This window comes from Protopterus annectens, chromosome 6.part1 (genome assembly GCF_019279795.1).
Source record: "Protopterus annectens isolate FY-2018-M chromosome 6.part1, PAN1.0, whole genome shotgun sequence".
NCBI classification, from domain to species: Eukaryota; Metazoa; Chordata; order Ceratodontiformes; family Protopteridae; genus Protopterus; species Protopterus annectens.
Window position 1 is genome coordinate 17,307,683 of NC_056738.1, and position 19,617 is coordinate 17,327,299.

The 19,617-nt window shown below is 43.6% G+C and overlaps 1 protein-coding gene across 1 annotated transcript in view; it reads left to right on the forward strand.

Annotated features, from left to right (window-relative positions):
* The window catches only part of NFE2L2 (NFE2 like bZIP transcription factor 2), a gene marked incomplete in the record, with an annotated part of 291,801 nt that overhangs the window by 111,221 nt on the left and 160,963 nt on the right, over positions 1-19,617 (forward strand). Inside the window, 2 exon segments of the mRNA XM_044075451.1 lie at positions 17,433-17,699; positions 17,868-17,954. Of these exon segments, the coding sequence (XP_043931386.1) occupies positions 17,433-17,699; positions 17,868-17,954 (354 nt within the window).

The window sequence follows — 19,617 nt, forward strand, 5'->3', positions numbered from 1 at the left end:
ATCTCACGCCAGACAAACAACGACAACTGTTTCAATATTTCAAAATAATGGCAACAAAGACCCAACTCCCTGCAAGAAAAATTCTGCAGGCCTTGGGATTCATGGCATCTTGCATTCTAGTAATACCATTTGCAAAACTGCATATGAGGAAATTACAATGGTACCTGAAAAGTGTATGGACTCAGCACAGCCACAGCTTGGAAACAATGATTCTACTCATTCCCAGCCTTCAACAGGAGTTTCTGTGGTGAGCACAGGCATGTCACCTCAACAAGGGTCAGCCTTTCACCTTACCCACAGCCAGGCAAGCTATGACAATGGATGCATCGGACTATGCCTGAGAGCACACATGGCAGGACAGTGCATTCAGGGCAAATGGACTACAGATCAGAGACACCTGCATATAAATCAAAAAGAAATGCTAGCAGTGCAGAATGCCCTAACAGCTTTCCAGGACAGTCTACTCCCAGGACAACTACTAATAAGGACAGACAACACCACAGTTATGTGGTACATAAACAAGCAAGGGGTCACATATTCCTACCCTCTATGCAGGCAAGCAATGACCTTGTGGAACACTGCACTATCTTACCAGGTTCAATTACAAGCATAATTCCTGCCAGGAAAGAAAAACACATTGGCAGACGACCTAAGCAGAAACATCATGGATCCACACCAATGGAAACTAGATCCACAAGTATTTGCAATGATAGCTCAAAAATGGGGACGCCCAGACATAGATCTGTTTGCAAGCCCGCACAAGGACCTTCCATCCACTAGCTTGGAAAGTGGATGCTCTCTCATTCAGTTGGAAAACATTGACAGTGTATGCCTTCCCTCCACAGCCTCTTCTAGCAAAGGTACTGCTGAAAGTCAGATTACAGAGGCCACAAATTATTCTCGTTGCACCAGACTGGCCACGCCAACATTGGTATCCAATTTTAAGGACCAGGGCCCACCATGGATTTTGCCACAAATTCCACACCTGCTCACCCAGCGAGACAATCTGATTCTACACAGCCAGCTCAAGACTTTAGGTAATTTGCCATGCAGCCAGGTTTAAACAACCAGCCAACACCTTTATCCAAAGCTGATATGGATGTCATTCTGGAGGCCAGGAGGCCCAGCACCAGGAAAACCTATTCAGACAAATGGAAAAGATTTTGCTCCTGGAACCAGGCTAAAGGCCTAAATCCCCTGGAGCCGAACATTCCCCAGATTCTACAATATTTAACTGAGATGTTAGACTAAGGACTTTCCTTTTCATCTATTAAGATCCACGCCTCAGCAATTTCAGCTCATTACAGCATGGATCCTCCTTTATTTTCACATCCACTCCTAAGACAGTACCTCAGAGGGGCTAAGAACTTAAGACCGCCAAGGAGAGCTCCAACACCTACTTGGGATTTCAACTTTGTCCTGGCAAAGCTTACACTGCCGCCCTTTGCACCAGCTTTTTCAACAGATTTTAAAATTTCTTTCATGGAAAACTGCCCTACTACTAGCAATAACCTCAGCTAGAAGAGTCTCGGAGCTACAGGCACTAATGGCAGTGGAACCTTTCCTCATTTTTCATTGACAGAGATTCTCTATGGACTAATCCTTCCTTTATGCCAAAGGTGGTATCCAGTGTGGCCCTAAACCAAACCATTCACTTGCCCACCTTCTTCCCAAATCCCCAGAATAAAGGAGAAAGACTTCTGCACTCTTTGAACATTCTCAGGCAATTACGTTACTACTTGGATAAAACTAAGGCTTTCAGAAAAACTGACCAGCTCTTTGTAGCCTATGCTACAGGATCACAAGGAAAAGCTATCTCAAAGCAGACCATTTCTAAATGGATAGGACATTGCATACGTTTCTGCTACACACATCATGGGGAAACCAGTACCTGCTAACATTAGGTCTCACTCCACCAGGGCTACCGCTACATCAGCAGCCTTTCTCAGGTGAGTGCCAACCAAGGATATTCTGGAAGCTGCTACTTGAAGTTCAGTGCACACCTTCACCAAACACCATCACTTACCTCTTTACTCTAAGACTAGAGCTGGTTTTGCCAATGCAGTTTTGCAAGGCCTACTAGCCTCTTCTAACCCTGTTTGACTCCACCTCCCCTCCTTAGCTTTGGGATTCAACCCAAGTGTGATGACTGCAGCAGGGTAACACGATGAACATAGTACAGTTTTGTACCTACCATAAATGTAGATGTTCGAGTGTTCACCCTGCTGCAGTCCAGGTTACCCTCCCTCTATCCCCTCTGAACTAGCTGAACACCTGACATCTAGGGCAAGAAAAATTGCGTCTGATGCCTCTTGTATACCCCTGAATCACTGACGTCAGGGAAGTGACAGCAACAGACGCCGGACCAAGACTTTGGAATTTGGGCCGACTGCGGGGCTGCCTGACGGCAGGATAACCAAAGTGTGATGACTGCAGCAGGGTGAACATTATGGTAGGTACAAAATTGTACTTTATTTGTCAAAGCACTTGCCACAGCATATGAAATTCAGAGATTCAAAATAAAAAGATGAAAGAAAATGCATTGGATATGTTGGATAACTAAGTAATGAAACATTCCTGTTACAGTCATAAATTATTCTAATAAAGTGATAAAATGATGAGTCAGGAATATTTTGGAGCTGACATCAAGGCCTTCTTTGATTGGTCTTTGTGTAGGTGGGTATGTTTTCTCCACCAACTGGAGTGCAACAGTTTTTTCCATTAGAATCCTTCATTTGGAGAGTTCTGTGTGCCTGTATTGATGCACACTAGGGCATATGGATACTGTAAATACTTGCGTCCCCACAGCCCTCACATTTATTGCCACTCACTCATTTGTGTTTAAGATCATTTCCATAACTGGTGAAATCCTGCAGCATTCATTACCTACATATTGGCATTACTTTCTCATTGTGACTGTTGGATTGCCAACATAGACCTGTGGTGGCCTTGTCTGTGCTGTCCAGCATAAGAGCATGGAGGTAAATGTTCTTCGTGTTTCACTGTTGCAGTCATTACATTTGGGTAATCTTCTGGCAGGTTGCCCTCAGTTGGCCTGAATAACAAGTCTTGGGTCCTGCGTCGGTTGCTGTCTCCTCTTCCATGATGTCAGGGGTATAAAACATACAGCCGACACCATTTTAATCGGTCTTTCTTGCCGCGTGGTGCCTGAAGCAGTTCGCAAGTGCTGGTCGGCCGACTCCTGAAATTTTCGTTTTTCAAGTTTCAGAACTGAAGTCTTCAAACTAAAGCCAAGTACCCCATTGGGGAAACGTTTTCTTGCTCCTTACCATTGTCAGTAAAAGTTAATAATTGCATTACTTGTGGGAAGCAAATACCTCCATAAGGATTTTTATTTGTACTGTATTCCTTGCCTAGACCCTGACCACAACGTGCCTTGCTGTCGGTTTTGTGCTAAATTTAACCAACGCACTAATAAGCATCGGTATATTTTTGCTTCTAAATATTTTGGTTCAAGATTTAACTACCCTGAAATGTCATCGGTTAGCAATGACTACCGGAGTTCACAAAAAACGCAAGGAAAAAGACAGACACAGACCGTCTAGGTCCAAAACCGACGACAAAGCTTCCAGTCGCCGGTTGCCGGTACTCAGGTGCTTTCGCAGCCCCTGTTACCCGCTACTTTTGAGTCGCAGGACTCTACTGAGACGCATTCGGAGTCCGGTATGCCTCGAGATTCGCAAAGTATTGAACCCGCGGATGTCTCTCCCTTGGATGGGTCCGGAGCCGCTGAGCATACACCGGCTTCTGAGGGTGTTTACAGGCCTCAACATTTTTATATTAAACAAACACCATCCACAAAAACGAGGTCAAACACAACTTCTGTGTCTAAAAAAAACGGTGCACGAGCCATGTGCTCAGGCCCCTGTGCCTAAAAACAAATTATCAAAATGGTTGAGTATTTAATTACCTTGATCAGGGATTCCCAACTCCACCCCCCACCCCCGCTAAGAGACCTAGGCAAGGCACTGATTACGAATCTTCAGATCAGTTTCCATTTCTTCTGATTCCTCTTCTGATCAGGAATTTTCTATTCCACCTTATGAGGATTTTGATGCAGAGGAATCCTTCCCATCTGCATCTCCTCCGGAGGATTACTCTCTTGGAGAGACTTTATATACTTTAAGGGAACATTTTCATTGGGAGAGTCAGGACTTTTCTGAATCAAAAAAGAGGCTTAGAGATTTCCTTCTACCTCAGCATAGGCCTTTGGCAGTACCTCCTGTATTAGACATTGTGGATGATGTGTTCTCGGAATCAAGCATGGCTCCTGATTCCTTGCCTCCAGCTCCTAGTAAGCCAGACAGATATTACAGGGTTTCTGACTCCCACAAATTTCTTTTCAAAAATCCTGCTGCTGATCCTGAGACTATTTCTCAGGGTCCCAAGGGTGTTAAGGCTTCTACAGCCAAAAATCCTACCCCTTCTGATAGAGATTCCAGGGCACTGGATAGATGGGGTAAGAAGGTGTATACGTCTGCAACCTTGGCAATCGGGGCTTTAAACTGCCAGGTTCATATGCTTAAATATCAACAGCATGTTATGGGCTTACAGAAACATGATGTTGATTTCTGATTATTTGGAAAATAGAGTTACAGGATTTATTGCATGCAGCAGAACAGGTTGGAAAGCATACTTTGCAATGTGGTTTTGATTCCTTGGAGGCCTCTTGCAGGGCCGCCGTCACTGGATCTGTGATAAAAAGGCATGTCTGGCTCAAGGAGGGAAATCTGCCTGATCATGTTAAAGCTAAATTGTTGGATGCCCCTTTACAGCATGATACTCTGGTAATAAGGCAGAAGAGGTTTTAAAGAAAATGGAAGACTAAGCTAAATCTATGCAAACTGTAAAAGATTTTTTTGCAAGTGCAGCCACCCAGGTTCAGTAGGCACTGTCCTACTAAAAATTGGTCCTTTTCCTGTGTCCAACAGAGCCACTCATGGCAAACCCAGGCACTCAAAAGGCTCCAGATATCAATCACAGGGATCTCACAGGTCAAAGCAATGGGGTGCCTCCACCTCCAAATCTGGAGGTAAAGCACAACCCTACAGTAAGCAGTCTCAATGACTTTCCTTTACCATCTCCAAGCACTTATCTTTTGGTAGCCCCCTTGGGGGGGCGGACTAGCACTTCATGCTCAAAATTGGCAGTTAATTACCCAGGAAAAGTGGGTATTAAACATAGTATCCCAGGGGTACAGATTTCATTTCCATACTTTGTCAATTCTAAACTGATGGCCGGATCTGCCACAAAACCCAGTGGGCAGAGGCCCCAGAAACCAGTCATGTCCCTCATGGATATGGGGGCTATTCAACCGGTACCAGAAAAGGAAAAAGGACAAGGATTTTATTCGACTTTTCCTGGTACCCAGAAAAGACAATTCATGGCATCCAATACTGGACTTATCGATTCTGAACACGTTCCTGGACATTCCAAAATTCAAAATGCTGACACTACAGCTACTGCCTATGCTAGGCAAGAATGCTTGGTTATTAACTCTAGACTAGACTTGAGGCATAAGCATTCAAATGTATCCTTATTTGGACGATTGTTTCATTCAGGCAGAGGACAAGGACACTCTTCTTCAACATCTGGCATTTGTAAAAAGGCTCCTAGCATGCCTAGGGTACACCGTAAACGAAAATAAATCACAACTGGTACCCTCTCAAATAATTACATTCCTGGGTGCAAGCTTGAATACAACTGCCCAGATGGCTTACCTCATGCCAGACAGCTGCAATTGACAACATACTTCAAACAAATTGCAACAAAAACCCAGTTATCTGCAAGACAAATGTTGCTGGCTTTGGGGTTCATGGCATCCTGCATTCTACTAATTTCATATGCAAGACTGCATATGAGGAAACTTCAATGGTACCTAAAAAGTTTATGGAGTCCGCATTGTCACAGCCTGGAAACAATGATCCCTCTCATTCCCTGCCTACAACAGGAGTTTCTTTGGTGGGCAGAGACATGTCACCAAAACAAGGGACTGTCATTCACTCCCCTGCCACCCAAACCCTAACTACAGATGCATCAGACTATGCTTGAGGGGCCCACCTGGCAGGGAGATGCATTCAGGGCAAATGGAGCCCAAACCAAAGGCATCTGCATATCAACCAGAAAGAAATGCTAGCTGTGTTCAGAATGCTCTGATGGCCTTCAAGGACTTACTTCATCCAGGACAACTACTGATAAAGACGGATAACACCAAAGTTATGTGGTACATAAACAAGCAGGGGGGGGTACCCGTTCCTACCCCCTCTGCAGACTAGCCATGGCCTTGTGGAACACAGCCTTGACTTACCAAATACATCGTCAAGCTCAATTCCTGCCAGAAAAGCAAAATACTCTGGCAGACTACCTAAGCAGAAGTCTTATGGATCCGCACAAATGGAAACTGGATCCACAAATCTTCAATATGTTAACACAAAAATGGGGAATCCCAGACATAGATCTATTTGCCTCTCCCCAAAACTATCAGTTGGGCAAATTCTGCACGAGAACTCCTCACAAAAAAGCGTGGAAAGTGGATGCTCTATCCTTCAGCAGGAAAAACCTATCCATCTGTGCCTTCCCCCTGTGCCTCTACTCTCCAAGGTCTTACTAAAAGTCAGACGGGAAAAACCAAAAATGATTTTAATTGCTCCGGACTGGCCTCGCCAACACTGGTATCCGCTTCTAAGGAATATGTCACACCTTCCTCTGTGGTACTTGCCTCAGACACATCACCTACTGTCTCAGCAGAACTGTCAAATTCTCTGCACACAGCTCAACATTGAATCTTGCAGCATGGCTAAATCAGCTAATTATTCGAACCACATCTCTCAGTAAACCTGTGATGAATGTCCTTTTGGAAGCCAGAAGGCCTAGTACTAGAAAATCGTATGCTGATAAATGAAAGCAATTCTGTACTTGGAACCAAGCACAGGGAACAGACAAAGCAAAGCCCAATATTCCTCAGATTTGATGCTTGTCATCTCGGCTCATTACAACACAGACCCTCCACTCTTTTCTCATCCACTGCTAAAACAGTATTTCAGAGGGGCCAAAAATGTAAGGCCTCCCAGGAGAGCGCCAACTCCTGCATGGGACCTCAATTATGTGCTGGAAAAACTTCTTTTGAACCAGCAGCTACTGCGGATATAAAATTTCTTTCTTGGAAAGACCGCTTTTCTTTTGGCAGTCACTTCAGCTAGAAGGGTTTCAGAACTACAGGCTGTCATGGCAGTGGAGCCTTTCAGTATATTTTACTCTGACAGGGTGGCCCTCAGGACCAATCCTTCCTTTATGCCGAAGGTGGTATCCAGTGTGGCTCTTAACCAAACCATTCACCTGCCAACTTTTTTCCTAAATCCGCAGAACAAGGGGGAGCGGATTCTGCATTCATTAGATGTACACAGACCACTAAGATTCTACTTGAACAGGACAAAATCTTTAAGAAAGTCTGAGCAACTACTGGTAGCATTTGCTGCAGGATCATAGGGGAAGGCTTTATTAAAGCAGACCATTTCTAAATGGATAAGCCACTGCATTTGTTTCTGCTATTTGCACCATGGTAAACCTGTCCCAAAGGGGATCAGGTCCCATTCCACCAGGGCTGCCTCTACTTCAGCAGCTTTTCTCAGAGGGATCCCTACCAAAGACATTCTAGAAGTTGCTACTTGGAGCTCTGTTCATACGTTCACAAAGCATTACCATTTACCTCTGTTCTCTAAATCCAGGGCAGGCTTTGCCACTGCAGTCTTGCAAGGCCTTGTAGCCGCTCCTAATGCTGTTTAGCTCCATCCTCCCATCCATAGCTTTGAGATTCTACCCAAATGTAATGACTGCACCAGTGAAACACGAAGAACATAGTACAGTTGTGTACAATTACTATAAATGTAATTGTTCGAGTGTATTCACTGTTGCAGTCCGGGTTACCCACTCGCCATCCCCCATTCTATACCTTTTCTTTCCTTCACTATACTCAAAAGCCTTTGTGGTGTATTTGCTTTTAGTTGAAGGTACATTTTGTGTTTCTAAGGTGCATTTTTATATATTTTTCTCCCATTTGGGGGGCACCTGACAACTGGGCAAGAAAAACTGATTATAATGGCGTCGGCTGCATGTTTTATACCCCTGACGTCATGGAAGAGGAGACTGCAACTGACGCAGGACCCAAGACTTTGTTATTCATGCTGACTGAGGGCAACCTGCCAGCAGATTACCCAAATGTAATGACTGCAACAGTGAGCACATTCGAACATCTACATTTATGGTAAGTGTACACAACTGTACTTTCCCATTACCAGTCAAGACTTGCATTTACATCCCCACTAGTTTCCTAAAGAAAAAACAGAGAATGACCAATTGCCATTGGTTCAGCCCAGCAGGTAAAGGAAGGAGAGGTTGATAACCTATTTCATGGCCAAAAATGTAATGTCTGTTGAGCTCTCTATGTGGAGACCAGGAGAAGGGTGGTCCTTGTAGACCCAGCTGGAGCAGCACCTGAAGGACAAACCCAAGACCAGGCTGAGTGCTAACTATTCATTTGTGTGATGCCCCCCCCCCCCCCCCATGTAGCAAAGACCCAAGAGTGAACGAGTGCTAGTCTTTAGTGGAGGATTAAGGGATTGAAATAAGTTTAACTTGGGATACATACGCAGGGGAGAATCCATCTCCTGATCTCCATGGCCAGATACCTAATCCTAGAAGTCTTTTGCATGATCTGTCTTTAATATGTGCTAATTTGAGGTCAAGCACTCCCTTCTTGTGATACACCCCAGACCCTGTTGAACCGTCAGGTCTTTGCTAAGGAAGGTTCCTAGATTGTCAAACCAAGTTTTATCTTATGACCCTAGATAACTAGCAGATGTTTGCCTTGTGGGTGCTTGAGTCATCATAGGGAGTCTGTTCCCAGGCCTCTGGCTGCAGTCGGTCACGCTGTTGCCTTTGTACAATACTGCATGATCATAGCAACTTACTGGGTATTCAGTGTTTAGCTCCTTCGTGACCTGTCTGGTCCAGCATAAGTACCAGAGACCGCAGTGTTTTGCTCCTTTGCCACTGGCAGAGTCTCAAGATTTTGGCAGATGTGGCAGAAAAATGTATTCCTTTTTATCATTAAGGCTCAGGGCCCCTGTACTAAATTTAAGGACTTCCTTGAGTCTGGACTTGAGAAGGATTTTCATGAGTCTGTCTGCATGGTTTCTGTAATTGGATCCATGTCTCCCACCTGTAATTTGGAGTGTGCCTCTGCTTTAGTAAGGTCTGCAGTCAGGTGTGTACATACCCAGGATAGAATAACTGTGATTGTCCTTGGAGGGACTAAATAACAGGATATTAGTTGCCCAGTGAGGATCTGGTTGGTGACTTTTTGAAGAAGGAATAAGATTCCTCTGTGGAGGGTCTTGGTGATCTCCACTGTTCCTCCTGTCCCTCCACCTTTTTGGCTTGACTCAACCTCAGAAAGGAACAATAGACTGTGTCATGTGCAAGGAAGCGTGTTAAGGATCAGACATTTTTCCCCGTTCCAGTGTGTTGGTTAAGTTACCAAAGAGAGTGACACCTTTGATCCTGATGCATTTTGTGATTCCATTTTGAAATTATTTGAACAGTTTCAATTACCTTGGCTTTGGCAAACCCATTACAAAGGGCTCATAGGTGCTGTACATGGATGTCCTTCAAGGATGCATCTGCAGTCCTTACAAATGGGTTGTCCTGTCGTCAGGCAGCCCTTCGGTCGGCCGGATTCCAAAGTCTGGGTCCGGCTTCGCACTTCACCCGACGTCATCGCTGCAGTTTTTCGGGTATAAAGGCATCAGCCGACGCCATTTTCCTCAGTCTTTCTTGCCGCGTGGCGCCCGAAGCAGAAGCTGTTCGCAAGTGCCGGTTGGTCAGATCCAGAGATTACTACTACCGAATACCACTTCGAAGACTTCTAAAAAGCTAGGTACCCCGTTGGGGACTCTTTCTTGCCTCAGCCGATGTCAGAGAAAGTGAATAACTGTTTATCTTGTGGGAAACAAATACCTCATAAAGATTTCCACTCCTACTGCATACATTGTTTAGGCCCAGACCACGACGTAGCAGCTTGTCTAGCCTGTGCTTCTTTTAACCGACGGACGCTTAGACGTCGGTCGGAGTTTGCTGAACAGATTTTCGGCTCTGATTTTGCCTATATTATGCCGTCGGATCCTCCGACAATGCAAATTACCAAAAGCAAGAAAAGGACCGACACTCGCGGTCCGCAGTTTCGCCGAAACGCGATTAAGCAAACCGTGAGTGTCTCGGTTTGGCGAAACCGAGCAAGCGGTTCTTTCTTCAGCGAAACCATGCCTTCTACCGAGGCCTCCTCTAACCTGGTAGAATCGGCTTCTGAAATCCAACCTTCTGTTGCGGTTTCTCAGGAATTATCAGACACTATTCCCCTGGATATTTCAACCCCTGCACGTGGAGCTGCTAGGCCTCCTGCAGCCATGTCTATTAAGGCCTTTGCCAGGGCTAAAGCAGCCAAAGCTTCAAAAACGGTGCCTGCCAAACCCCCCTCACACAGGCCCAGCACCAGCTCCCATATGCTTTCTTTGGCTGAGGATCTCATTTCTTTAATTCGTGGATTCCAGCCTCATCCAGACAGGACCTCTCACCCTCCTCCAGAAAAGAGGCCTAGAGCAGAGCCCCCTGAGCCAGTATCCACAGATGATTCCTCTGATGACTCAGAACATACAGTCCCTCCTGAGGCTCCTTATTCCCCTTACGAAGACTCTGATGCTGAAGAGTCCATTCCTTCAGCCTCTCCACCTGAGGAATTTTCCTTTGGGGAAACCTTGCATGCTATGAGGGAACAATTTCAGTGGCAGGGCCAAGATTTCTCAGACTCCAGAAAAAGGTCACAACATAGGCCTTTAGCTATACCTCCAGTTCTTTCTGTTGTAGATGATGCATTTAATGATGCTTGCACTGCTCCTGATTCATTACCTCCGGCTCCTGCTAAGCCCGATAGGTTCTACAGGGTCCCGGACGCTCATCACCATTTATACAAGGCTCCTTTTGCAGATCCAGAGACTATCTCCCAGGGCCCTAAAGCTGTAGCAGCTACTTCTACTAAAAACCCCCTCCCTCTGAAAGGGAATCCAGGTCCTTAGAGAGATGGGGTAAAAAAGTTTACACCTCTGCTACTTTGTCAGCTAGGGCTTTGAACTGCCAATTTCATATGATTCAATATCAAGAGTTTATGCTTGACCAGTTAACTAAAAGCTGTCCTCTGAAGAATCTTTAGATAAAAAATATGTTCAGGAAATGGTACATAACATACAGCAGGTTAGTAACCATTCTTTAAAATGTGGCTATGATGCACTGGAGGCTTCCTTTAGATCAGCCATGACTGGCACAGTTATTAGGAGACATGCATGGTTGAAAGAACAGGCATTACCAGACCATGTCAAATCAAAGCTTTTGGATGCACCCATGGACAAGGTCAATTTATTTGGTTCCCCTGCACAGCAGGTACTAAAAAAGATGGAAGAGAAGGCGAAATCTGTACAAACAGTGAAAGATTTCTTACAGGTTCAACCTCCAAGGTTTAGCAGGAACTGGCCCTCCAAGAATTGGTCCTTTCCGGACTCCTCTAAGACACAGAGAGGCAGGAATAGGCGTTCTAGAGGCAGAAACCAATCCAGGGGTGCCTACAGGGGACGCCAGTGGCAAGGTAACAACCAGCGAGGCACGGACGCAGCCACCACCACTACAACAACACAATCACAGTGACTTGGCTGTGGCACCGCCTACCAGGGAACAACTAGAAGCACCCTTAGGCGGAAAGCTAACCTTATTTTCAAAGAACTGGCATTGCATCACAAGGGAAAAATGGATTTTGCAAACTATAGACCAAGGTTACAGGTTCCATTTCCATACTCTACCAGGAAAGAGAGGAATTCCAAACCTACCACCTACTCAAAGGGCAGAAGCTCTAAAACAAATATCTCAACTATTAAGAATGAGAGCTGTGGAAAAGGTACCATCTATGGAGCAAGGAAAGGGATTTTACTCCAGACTCTTCCTGGTACCAAGAAAAGAGAACAAATGGAGGCCTATTCTAGACCTATCCGCTTTAAACACATTCCTCATTGTTCCAAAATTCAAAATGCTGACCCTACAGCAGCTTCTTCCCATGCTGGGCAAGGAGTCTTGGCTGGTAACTCTAGATCTCAAGGAGGCATACCTGCACGTCCCCATACGACCAATTTGCAGAAGATACCTCAGATTTCTTGCAGGATCAGAGCATTATCAATTCTCAGCATTGCCCTTTGGCTTATCTACTGCGCCCAGAGTGTTCACGAAATGCCTGGCATCAGTAATTGCTCATTGCAGACTTCAGGGGATCCAAATTTATCCCTACCTGGACGACTGCCTGATACAAGCGGACAACAAAACAAGCTAACAGAAGACTTACAAAGAGTCATTTACCTGCTGCAAGCCTTGGGATATGCAGTCAATATAAAAAAGTCAAGGCTGATTCCATCCCAAAGAATAACCTTTCTGGGTGCAGAGCTGGACACATCAAAACAAATGGCATTCCTAACTGCAGAAAAGAAAGAGCAACTACCTCTCTACTTCTTGGCATTAACAAAACAGAACCATCTAACTGCAAGAAAAGTACTGCAAGCTCTAGGCTTCATGGCATCCTGCATAATTCTGGTCCCTCATGCCAGACTGCATATGAGAAAGCTACAGTGGTACCTAAAGAATTTGTGGTCCCAACACAAGCACAGCCTAGAAACCAAAATTCCAATAATCCCATGCCTGAAGCAGGAGTTCCTATGGTGGGCTCAGGCCTGTCAATCAAACACAGGATTGCCCTTCTGCAACAGTCAACCAAGCCAAACCATCACGACAGATGCCTCAGACCTCGGTTGGGGCACACATGCTGGGCAAGTGCATACAAGGCTTATGGACTCAAGACCAGCTGCGCCTACACATAAATCTAAAGGAAATGCTGGCAGTAAAATTGGCAATCCAGTCATTCAGACCATTTCTCCAAGAAGGTCAGTTGATGATAAGACAGACAACACCACAGTTATGTGGTACATCAACAAACAGGGAGGCACACATTCATATCCTCTATGCCGGCTGGCACTGGACCTATGGGATGTGGCCCTGAGCTACAACATTCAGTTACAAGCAATTTTTGTACCGGGAAAAGAAAACATTCTAGCAGACCTATTAAGCAGAACTACCACAGATGCCCACGAATGGATGCTACATCCGGACATCTTCAAAGCCATCACAAGAGAATGGGGATTACCACAAATAGACTTGTTTGCATCCCCACTCAATCACCAGCTAAAGAAATTCTGCACAAGGACGTACCACCCACTTGCTTGGAAGGTGGACACCCTATCTTTCAGTTGGAAAAACCTGACAGCATACGCATTCCCACCACTTCCTTTGATGCACAAGGTGCTTCTGAAGATCAAAGAGGACCGTCCAAGGATCATTCTGATAGCTCCAGACTGGCCAAGACAACATTGGTACCCATTGCTGAGGAGCATGTCTCGGGAACAAATATGGACACTACCCCTGATCCCATTACTGTTAACACAGAACAACTACAACATCCTGCATCCAAACCTGAAAACTCTGCAGCTAACTGCCTGGAACATTACATAACAGCAGTTAACCCATATTTATCCCAAAGGGTTAAAGACATAATCCTGGAGACTCGTAGACCTTCAACAAGAAAGAATTATGCAGCAAAATGGAAAATATATCTCATTTGGAGTACTGCAAAGGGAGAAGATGTGACACGGGTAAACATAGCCAACATCCTGGAGTACTTGGCAGAGCTCTTCCACACAGGCCTGTCCTATTCCTCCATCAAGATACATGCATCAGCTATTTCAGCAGAATACAGCTTGGATCCTCCTGTCTTCTCTCATCCTCTGCTCAGACAGTTTCTGAGAGGAATTAAAAATGTAAAACCTCCCAGGAAACCACCATTGCCAGCATGGGACTTGAACTTTGTGCTAGAAGAATTGACACTTCCTCCTTTCGAGCCAGCAGCAACAGCAGAATTACAATACTTATCCTGGAAGACTGCTTTCCTGCTGGCAATAACTTCAGCAAGAAGGGTCTCTGAACTACAGGCATTAATGGCAGTGCAACCCTTCCTGATCTTCCATCAAGATGGTGTCCATGAGAACAAACCCTGCATTTATGCCTAAGGTGGTATCCAGAGTGTCATTAAATCAGGCTATCCACCTACCTGCATTCTTCCCAAACCCACAGAACAGGGGAGAAAGACTCTTGCATACCTTGGATGTACATAGACAATTACGCTACTACCTGGACAGGACTAAGTCCAATAGAAAAACTGACCAGCTTCTGGTAGCATATGCCACAGGAAAGGAAGGAAAACCAATTTCAAAACAGACAATCTCCAAATGGATTGGAAATTGCATTAGATTTTGTTACTCCTACCATGGAAAGAAAACTCCAGAGAACATCAGACCTCACTCCACAAGGGCTACAGCCACTACCACAGCTTTCTTACGAGGAGTGGCTACCAAGGACATTATAGAGGCTGCTACTTGGACCTCCGTGCATACATTTGCCAAACATTACAATTTACCTTTATACTCTAGATCCCGAGCAGGTTTTGCCACTGCTGTTTTGCAAGGGATCCTAGCTGCACCATAATCTCTACTTTTTTCCTCCTCCCCTTGTTTAGCTATGGTATTCTACCCATTTGTAAGGACAGCAGATGCATCCTTGAAGGACATAGTACAGTTTTGTACCTACCATAAATGTAGATGTCCGATAGGAATGCATCTGCAGTCAGGATTACCCTTCCACCTTTCCTTCTGAGGTACTCCTAGGGTATTTGCCATCCTTCAGCTAGCTTGGGGGGGATCTATTATGGTGTATTTGTTTGTATATATGTACATACATGCTTATTTTATGTGTTTGCTCTCTACTATTTGGAAACATTGGCATTTATCCAAATTTAGCCATCCAAGAGGGCACCTGGCATCTGGGGCAAGAAACACTGAGGAAAATGGCGTCGGTTGATGCCTTTATACCCGAAAAACTGCAGCGATGACGTCGGGTGAAGTGCGACACCAGCCAAAGCCGGACCCAGACTTTGGAATCCGGCTGACCGAAGGGCTGCCTGACGACAGGACAACCCATTTGTAAGGACTGCAGATGCATTCCTGTCGGACATATACATTTATGGTAGGTACAAAACTGTACTTTACCCTTGGCCATATTGGAATAGACTCAACCTACTGGCCAGAGGGATTTTAGAGTTTTCATAACTTTGAAGAAGCACTGGAAATCTGTGTTTCCCAGTTCCGTAGGAGATGTCCAGTTTTTAGTTCATTCTGGACCTCCATGTACTTCTGCTGCTGAATTCTTACCCTGCAAGTGATTGTACCTGTGCTGCTGCAGGATGCCAAAGTGATTTACTTTGGTGAGCGTCATATCTCTACAAAATTATGCCATTTAGATTGTAATTGGCACCCATGTCTTTAACAAGGTGGTGGCAATGGAACTTCAGAGCCACCATGCGTTCAGACTTGCTTATAGTATCAGACCATTGTAGAGGGATTTGTAGTAGTAGACAGAAGGTCCATTTCAGTAACCATGCCTTTCTGTAGCACAGTGTCTATTCCATCCAGTTTCTTTGAGTGTCTTTACCTGTGAATAGTTTGTGCTTGTTCTAGACCAGAAAGGAGCGGCTGACACATTACACTGTGGATAAGGGCAGTGTTGTCAACCTGGAAAAGTTTCCCATACTGAGCAATACTTATGCTCTGGGCATCAGTCCTGTGAGCTACTGCAGTTGGACCTGTTCTTGCTGATCTAGTGTTATGGGTAAGTATCTGTAGTATTTCTTACCTGGTAAGTTGATAGCACACCGTGTACTCCTGTGCTTGCTTTAGCCCCTGTATCCAGCCTGTATTGTTGGGAGTTTCCAGTAAGTAGGTCAGGTATATAGTTGGTTGTTTCCATTGTTGTCTTAATTTTGTAGTAAGTTTATTTGCTAATGGGTGGGCACAAACTGGTGAGATCTAGGCAAGATGCAGTTAAGTAGTTGGCACATATCATCATAGTGTGTAACAGTATGGAGTGCACACTCCCCAAATAAAGAAACTTCTGAAATGGATTCCAGATTGGTGGAGAGGATGAACCTATATGTGGAGCTCATGAAGGAGGGTCCCCTTGTAGCTTAGTTGGTGCCATAGGATTGTAATTACATGTGTGGACTAGTAACATCTGTAAGCACGTTTAGATGATCTCCATAAAGAAGACTTAAATATATTGGACTTATAACTTTATAGTAGGACCTTTTATCTGAAGATGCCATTTGTTAAGTTCAACACCATGTGTCAGGTGTCATCTGTTTGTAATTGTACTACATGCTGGTCAACTGCTTGGACTCTGCACATCTACCTTTCTGATTAACAGACAAATATTTCTGAGGTGCTGGAAGTTTAAAAAAAAAAACAAAGCTTGCTAACCAAAAGGCTGAATTTTGTTATAAAGTTGGCTTTTTGTTACCACACAGACACACACCTTTTATTTTTGTGGTAGTAAACGGATACATTGTAGTGTAGCAGTAAATCTGTGAAATGTTGAAGAGAACCTATTCCGCAGTTCAACTGTTAAGAAAACAACTGCATCAGAGATGAACTGCCTTAGAGTAGTTTTCTTTACTTTAAATAACATGTTTGCTCCTCTCCAAAGTGGCAAAATGCAAAACTCTGTTTAATGCAGTTGTACATGTTTTAATTTCTTTTTGTGTGCTCTATGCTTCCCATAAACAGTGATTTGTGAAGTCTGTCAGTTGTATGCTCACTAAAAGTAGAGTGCAGGAAAGGGTTACATCACCCATAGAAGAAAAAGACGGATGGTAAAAGAATTGGTAAAAATTATGAGCGACATATGGTAGCATTTTGAAATTGTATAGTGTTACAAAGTGGCAAGAGGGTCATGCTTGGTGATGCAGCATGGAGTATGGTTGATTAAGGTGATTCAGTAGAAATGTATATTAAAAGCCATTGTTTTTGTAACTGGCATAGTAGATCAATCCAAGTCTGTGACTTGAGTGGGCAGTGCATGCACGCAAGTTCCTCTTAGTAGAGGAAACATTGAAACGTCATATTATTCAAGGAAATTGTAACTTTTCTGAAGTAATTGTGAAATAAAATTTCTGGTTTCTGTGGTTAAAAAATTATATATATATATATATATATATATATATATATATATATATATATATATATATATATATATATTGGTAAGTACTCCTTAATGCATTGCGACACGGCAGTGGCATGCAACTTGCATTAATGACCTGTGTTTTTGTGCATTAATGACCTGTGTTCTTGTGCAAGAGTAATTATTCCATTTTTTTTTTCTCCAAGGATCTGGATCTGATTGATATTTTGTGGAGGCAAGACATAGACCTTGGTGCAGGGCGTGAAGTGTTTGATTACAATCAAAGACAGAGGGAATATGAGCTTGAAAAACAGAAGCAGCTTGAGAGAGAGCGGTTGGAGCAGCTCCAGAAGGAGAAAGAAGCTACCCTACTGGCCCAGCTTCAGCTAGACGAAGAGACAGGTGAATTTGTTCCAATAGTACAGCATATCAAATCAGAAGACATCTCTGCACCCCTGAGAGACTCTCCCCAGGTATGCTGACATCTACATTTTGTACAATTAAAGATTAACTAAATTGCATTTTGTCCTTTTTTGAAATTAAATGCAACATCATCTTTATCGATATTGCTGCCAAATGCCACTATGCTGCTGTGAGTGGGAATGTCAATATAAACTTTTTTTGTTTTGTGCCTATTTCAGAACATATGTGTTTCAAGCCAAGATGGTAATGCCCTGTCTTTTGATGAATGCATGCAGCTTCTGGCAGAGACATACCCATTTGTTGAGGTAAGTCTCTTGTTTTTTCCTCCCTAGTTTTGGTGACATTAAAGCAGCTGTCTGACTTGATTTCTTGCATTTGTAATGGTGCTTGTCTACATGTTAAAACAACGGTTAGTGTAGAGACATCATATGTCTCTCTTTTTGTGGCATCAGTTAAGTCCGTGGGTCCAACTTACTTTTTTGCCATTTTATCCATTCCTTTCACCCTTCAACATCTTTACCAGAATGGGTTAAGAGCAAGTTGTTTGTTCTCTGTACTCCAAAACAGGTAATCATTACTAAATGACTTGGTTACCAGTGTGGGCAAGTATACAGGCTTACTATTTGGCTCTTTCTGTTTCTTTTAACTGTTTCATTAATTTCGCCGAGTTTGTGAAGTGCTTTTTGTACACTGTTTGTCTACATTGTGTACTAAACTGTTAACATATCCATTAAAAAACACAAAAAGAAACATCTGTCAAAGCTAGACTTTCCACTGTGCGATTCCTTAAACCTCTTGCATTAGAGGTGACATAGGATATATCCAAATTATCCTTTAACCGACATCAGGTGTGTCAGCTAAATAGCAATTCTGAATGTCCATGACTTTTTTTTCTTTTCAGTCTGTTTGTGGACAAATTCAGGCCAATAAAGCCAAACCCCACTAGCTGTGGACATGCATGTTTCTGCCTTCTTATGGCATCATCAGCACAGCATAAGTGGAATGTTTGGCTAACATTTGGAAACTCAAGGTTGTCGTACCCAGCTGACATCCTTAAACCTTAGAGTGACTGCAAAATATCCCAACTAACTAAACAATGAGTAAAAAGGTCACTCAGAAAAAACACAGTGGAAAGTCTAGCTTTGCTAGATTTTTCTGTGTGTTAAATGTACTCATGTAAAAGGATGTATGGTAGGTTGCTGTCTTAAGTAGTTCTGTAAAGAGGCTGTTGCATCAGCTTTGCATTTTCCTTCAGAATTGTTTATTGGAGGGGGGGTTGAAATGAATGGCTCCTTCCCTTCTGTAGCACATTGCTCCATTAGTGTTTTCAAAATTTTCTGTGCATTTATATGCAAATACCTTAACTAAAAAGAGATGTGGTAAGCTAGTAGTTACACTAGGGATTAAAACATAAGTTGTGAGAATTGTAGAAGGTTGATACTTAATATTTGAAAAATCACAGATATCTTCAGCAGAAACACAGGCCTATCAGTAGTGCTGTGTTGTAACTATCAGTAGTGGTATGTTGCAACATGCTTGCATGTTCTGATGATTCCTAATAAACTTGCTAACTTTCCAAGTTCTTGCATTAAGTAAGTTTGAGTGAGACTAAGCTACAGAAAATCTGTGGGGTACAGACTTCAGTCAGTATTACTAGAAATGGAGAAGGTAGGAAGTTCTGATAGGTCATCCCATTGTCTTTTTGGAGAGAGGGGATGGGGGAGCAAAACTGAATGAAGTCTCTCCTGAAGGTAACCATTCAACTGTCCATAATTTTGGATCAAACGTTTTTCCATTCCTCATAAAACTGGTGATTTGGGGAGAAATGTGGGTGGATTACACTTATTACTTCAGACAATTAAGATTTAGTTCACATTCTGTTATTTTTGTCAGCTTCTCAAATTAATAGTACAAATGTTTTAAAAATATTCCTGATTTACTTATGGATTTGTCCCTGTTTATGCAGGT